This window comes from Antechinus flavipes, chromosome 6 (genome assembly GCF_016432865.1).
Source record: "Antechinus flavipes isolate AdamAnt ecotype Samford, QLD, Australia chromosome 6, AdamAnt_v2, whole genome shotgun sequence".
NCBI classification, from domain to species: Eukaryota; Metazoa; Chordata; class Mammalia; order Dasyuromorphia; family Dasyuridae; genus Antechinus; species Antechinus flavipes.
The window spans coordinates 205,489,871-205,495,870 of record NC_067403.1 but is presented as its reverse complement, the minus strand read 5'-3'; the positions used below and the strand labels follow the sequence as shown (position 1 = coordinate 205,495,870).

The window sequence follows — 6,000 nt, the reverse complement described above, 5'->3', positions numbered from 1 at the left end:
ACAGATGGATTTCTTTCAAAATGCAGGCTTTTTTTTTTTTTTTTTAAATAAAACATTTCACAGGTTTCAACTAAAAGTCTTACTCTGATCTTTCTGTCATCCTCACCTTTCTGAGGCTATTTGCTGAGAGTATATAAAGTAGTACATGGCAGAGTCTACCCAATTAGAAAGCTCCAAGGATGGACCAAATTATGGGTGGTAAGTCTTTAGTCCAGGGTCCCAAGTGCCCAAACTCATTGGTAACTTGTCACAAGGTGCGGAATTTTTCAGCTACTGTGGAATTGTGATCTGTGTTGATGAAGAGAGATCCACAGTGATGAAATTACAAGTATTTGAAATAAAAAGTGCTTAACTGGTCATCTAATTGTTAGCTTAAGAAGCATTTGTTGAATTGGATGCAAATTATAAGTCTAACAGTGTACATCTTCATGCTTCTCCCTCACTCCTTCAAGGAAAATCCCAGAGAGATTGATGATATCCATATGAGACACACACCCAAAATGGAGAATAGAAGACTGAGGAGGGCAGAGCCATTTCTTTTAAAATCTTTTTGGTTCAGTGACCAGTCTTCTGTAATATAGATTTATTGCAATTCTCTCTCTACCCATCAACCCTGCAGGAATGGGGAACCAAGAGAACACAGAAGGTGTGCTGGGCCATCCTTCACATGTCCTCAAGAATGTCCAGGGTTCAGACCAGTCACTACCCACACCCCATGGGATGGCCATTGGGGCTGGTGTTAAATAGAAAATAGATGATTTTAGCAGTATAGGAAACTTCCTTGCCCAATGCAGGTTGGCACTTTCTCTGTGACTTAAAGTCTTTGAAAGTTGCCTAGATTGTGATCTGCCCCAGGGCCACATAGTCATTATGTATTAGAGATTTAATTTGATTCCTGGCTTTAAGGCTGGCTCTCTCTCCATGCTTTGACACATGCAAAGCTGAGGTATTATTGCATTTCTCTAGCGAGAGGCTAGTGCTTTGGGGATTCCATGCTCCTAGGAACTCTACCCATCAAGCAATAGGGATTCCAAATTAGGAAGAGGAATATGAAGGAGCCCCATAGGAATTCTGGGGATCTGGTAGGAAATAATTAATCTCTTTATTTACAAATGATTTACATAGCTAGAAAATCCAGGTTGGACGAAGTGGCAAAGAGGAGGAAAATGGCACTTGGAGTCACTCTAGCCCAGGTCACTTGTCAGCTCGAACAAAGGAGGCAAAGACACTGTCCGGGCGACTGAGCAGCACCTCAGGCTTATCATATTCCAGTATGGCTCCACGTTTCATCACAATCACGAGGTCGGCGTTCAGGATGGTGTGCACTCGATGCTGGGGAGAGAAAGCCCAGATGGAGCCATGATGCTTCAGCAAACTAGGGAAAGCTCTCGGTGCACGTACTAAGGGAAAGAAGGGCTGAGAGTATCCATAATTGTGAGGGGAAGGGGAATATGGTCAGCACTGCAAGAAAAAGGCATGAGTGGATAGGAGGTATGAGGAAAAAGGATATAATGGGATCAAGATGCTTGGGGAGGGAATGAGTATTGGAGGAAGGACATTAAATGGAGCTGAGATGAACCAGCAGAGATAAGAATCCATACTAGAAACAAAGATAGAACCCATTGCTCAAGTCTCTTCCCAAATACTCAAGCTTGTACCCCATCATAGATCAGGAGTTGCTTTTGTTCCAAGAGGATATTTCCTTCTGAAAGATCAGAGGGTCAGGGTTGACAAAATGAGGGAATTCTGTGACTGAGCTAGAGTCACAAAGCAGGGCAGAGTCTTCTTGTAAGTTATTAACTATATATTTTTGTTCCTTACCCAGAAGTTAGGTAATTAATTTTGCATCAAAATTGAATGCAATGCATGTCTATGTTGTTTCATGAGGGCAATGGGCTTCTCATTCACCTAATAAGAAAGTCATTTGGGTTTTTGATATTTCCTGAAGCTACGTCTTTTCTATCCTATCCATGTTACCCCCACTCCCTTAGAATAACTAAATGACAAAGATGATTGAAAACGAATCATTTTCATCTATTCCCTGCTTTTGGTTTAATAGCAACTAGATGGCACAATGGATTGAGTACTGAACTTGAAGTCAACACACTTGTAGTCAAATCATGCTCAGACACTTAATTAGCTGCATGATTGTGAACAACTCACTTAACCTTTTTCAGCATCAGTTTCTTTAATCTGTGAAATGGGGATAACATCAGCATCTACTTTACAGGGTTTTAGTGAAGTCAGAATGGGATCAACATACCTAAATCTTGTGCCAACCTTAAAGTGTTTCACAAATGCTAACTGATTTAACAATTATTATTAATTTAACAATATGTATTATTATATAATATATTAATAATTTAGCAATTATATTATTATTAATATATGTTAATTATATTATCATTATTATTGCTATTCTTACTAGATTACTTAATGCAATTAGAATCCTTTAAAATTCAGAAACTTGGAAATGGTTTATCAGGGGTCAACTGAAACCTTCTAACAGTCCAGAGAGCCACAAGCCAACCTCTCCCTTACCCTTGTCCTAGCCACCCTGGGGAGCCAGGGCACAGAGAAGCCTTGAGAGAATGAAGGAAGAAGAACCATGAGAAATGCCAATGAAAATTGGAACACGAGTCAAAACAATGCAGGACTCCAATCAAAAGTCTTCCCCCTTACTGGATGGAAGATTAAAAAGAGACCAGGTTGAGGAGACTTGGCCCTTCTCTTTTCTTGGTTTGGGAAAATCCCAGGTAAAGAAACTCCCCCTACCATTGCAGGTTTGCACTTTCTCAACAAAATATAGTCCTAAGTTGCCTAAACCATGAAGAGGTTAAATGAGTTGCCTAGAGTCACACAGTTAGAATTTGGATTTGAATCCAGGTTTTCAAGGCCAGACCTCCATCCATACTTGGTTAAAGGGACTTAAAATATGGACTTCAAATTCATACTTAAAGGGCTCAAACTAAACTGAATCTATTGGTGTAACAAGGCTGGGGGTTAGGGGAATGGGAGGAGAAAGAGACTGTCCTGTGTATAATGTGGGTAAGACAGGGAGATGGTTTTTATAGGTGACTTCTCTAAGACCCCAGCCCCATCCCTGAACCTGGTGCACCCTGGAGACCTTGCTTTCCTGAGGCTGTGTACATCATGCTTCCTTACCGCTATGGTGACGACAGTGCGATCAGCGAAGGCTGTCATCACTACCTTCTGTAAGATGTTCTCCTGTGGGAAAAGGAATGAAAGTTGCATTGGTCATTCCCCTGAGAGGGCTGTGGCTGAGCAAAAAAGTGGTCCTGGCCTGGCATGAAGGCATCTGAGGGAGACAGTCTCTTATTACTACTGCTTTGATTTCCCTCCGCCCCTCTCTAGTCCACTATCATTCCCCTATGGCACTGTTTCTAAAGTCAATGATTTCAGAGACTGAACTGATTGTGATCATGTGGAGAGAAGCTGTGACCTCTAACCTCACATTTGGGTAAAAAAAGAAGATATTCAGGCACACAAAACCTGACAAATGATGAAAGGAGTGATGAAAAAGGAAGAGGCAAGAAATTGTTGAAAGTTGGATTTCTACAGAAAACCTTGCATGAAGCATATTAAAACAGCTATTGAGCTTACAATAAAAACTCAAATTTACCTGTGCAAGCAGTGCTAAATAATGGGATAAAAAGGCAGGTACAATTAGTAAAAAACAAAAAAAACAAAGAAACCCCCAAACAAACCAAAATTCAAAAAACAAATGAATCTTACTTAGGAATCCTTCCCCACCCTTTATGCAGTAAAGAAGCAATTAACCATGCAAGTAATGGGGAGAGTTGGCAAGGAGAGTCAAAGAGAACTGAAAATTCAGCAGATGTAAAAAAATGATGAGAATGTTTCTATGAGCTACAGAGACCATGCTCTATTTATGCTTCTTATAGAATCAATTATAAACAACATATGTACTGTTCCCCCCTTTTAGAGGAGAATGCTAAAAGAGCTGGGGGAAGGCATCTCTCCTCAGTAGATTATCCAAGTAGGTGAAGCATTGTTTGAAAGAAGGGAGAAAATGATTCAAGAAGAAAACAAAGAAGGAAAAAAGTAAAAAGAGCTATCCAAAGAAAAGAGCTATCTGAATCTATGTCATGAGATTGGAAGGTAGAAGAAGGTGACATAGTAAAGATAATGAGGGAAGAAGAACTATTTATTGTTTTTTTGGAGACGATCAATAGGTTTGAGCCCTTTTCCGTAAAAGGTAGAACTGGATTCTGAGGAAAAAGCCACTTCTTGTGCTCATGGAATGATGATGAACAGCAAGCAGCTTCCTGAGAGGATTAAGGTTAGAGTCAGAACCACAGGAAGAAAGGATGAGTGCTAATAAGGTGAATTGAGGTAGCCATGTATCAATTTGACATGAATAATTAAGCAATTACTGACTTCCTGAGGCATATGTATCTAGGATGCCACAGAAAAATCTTGGGACATCAGATCTGACGACTGTTTCCTACTTCTACAAATTCACCAGGAGACAAGTGAAACGGACAGGAAATAACTAGAGACTACCTTTAGGAATTATGAAGTCTTGGCCAGGAAAAGTAAAGACCATATGGTTATAGGTGGTATTGATTGCTTGGCTACCAAATGAAAGAAGGAACTTTCAGAGGTAACAAACATACAGCCCAAGCCCACAACACTCCTTGAGCCTAAACAAGATTAAAGTGTAATTTGGAAATAGTTAACGAAATAATTAAAAACACAGATAATGTTATATTTTAAAACTAAGTCAATATGCTGCCCACAGGAATATTTATGCATGGATTACTTGCCTCCATTTCTATTTTAGGTCAACATCACTGCTTTAGAAGATTAAAAAGAAGACTCGGGAAGTGAACAGCTGGGAAGATAATTCAGCTGTGAAAAAAAGATGGTTTGAGGGAACGGGGCTTGAATTTATGGACTTGAGCTCCAGTTATTGGAATGACAGTCCAAGGATGGAGTGATGACAGCATATACCAGGATGGAGGGGTCAGATATAAATGATATTATAAAGGTGCAAGGGCAAGATTTGGCAACATTTTGGAGGGATAGGGTCTGCACCTGGCATTTCAGTGGTATAAGGAACTCCCTGTAAGGAAAACTACTTCTATCAACGCAGATTAGCACCTTTTCTGCAACTTAACAGTCCTAGAGAGTGGTCTAGAACTTTGAGAGGTTACTGACTTGTCCAGGGTCAAATAATTAGTGAGTATGAAGCCAGATTCAAACTGAAAGAAGAGCTGTCCAACAGTCTACTGTGCTATCTAGACAAAGCAGAAGATAGGCTCTTCAAACAATAGAGCAACGACTTTGATTCCTGGCAAAATTCTAGAAGACTTTAATAAAGGGAAAATGCAAAAGTCAGCAAAAGGAGCAATAACCATCATGTGCCAATCTGGGTTCATCATGTAAGCTATTTTCCGAGATACTTGAATTACCAGTCTACTAGTCCTGTCCACAAAAAAAGGCAAAGGAGGATGGTTTGGCAATGTCTGTTGTGCCATGCTAGTCTTGGTTATTTCATCGGCTTGAGTACTACTTCTGTTGGTATGGAGTCCAGCCAATTCATGATTCCTCCTTCTTTGTGATTCTTGATTCTTTTCTTTCACAGACATTCCATGCTTCATCCCTGTATCCTTTTTGAAGGCCTTCCTTTGAGTCCTTTTACATTATATGTGTACAGTAGATCATCTTATTGCCCATATTTTATTCTTTGTTCTTTCTACATGATGAATTCACTTTTTTCAATGATCTACTTTTTCAAATATATCCCTTTTTTGCATAAACCATTATTGAAAAAAAGTTGCAGCCTACTTGCACCTACTTGTATTTCTCCATGACTACTTAAGTTGCCTTCAACTTTGAGTCCGTTGGGATTTCCAAGATTTCTAGGGATATGGAATCACAAGGAGGAAAATTGAATTAAAAAGATAAAGCTTTGTGTCAAGGGGCAGCTTGGGAACCCTTGAAAGCACTAAA

At 39.7% G+C, this 6,000-nt stretch overlaps 1 protein-coding gene across 2 annotated transcripts in view; it reads right to left on the bottom strand.

Moving 5' to 3' along the window:
• Positions 1–1,083: 1,083 nt before the first annotated feature.
• Positions 1,084–6,000, bottom strand: part of ABCC8 (ATP binding cassette subfamily C member 8) — a 117,831-nt gene continuing 112,914 nt past the window's right edge. For both annotated transcript variants that reach the window (XM_051967553.1, XM_051967554.1), the window contains exons 38-39: positions 3,166–3,228; positions 1,084–1,332 (exon numbers count right to left, since the gene is read on the bottom strand). In XM_051967553.1, the coding sequence (XP_051823513.1) occupies positions 1,195–1,332; positions 3,166–3,228 (201 nt within the window). In that variant the 3' untranslated portion in view covers positions 1,084–1,194. The remainder of the gene's footprint in view (positions 1,333–3,165; positions 3,229–6,000) is intronic.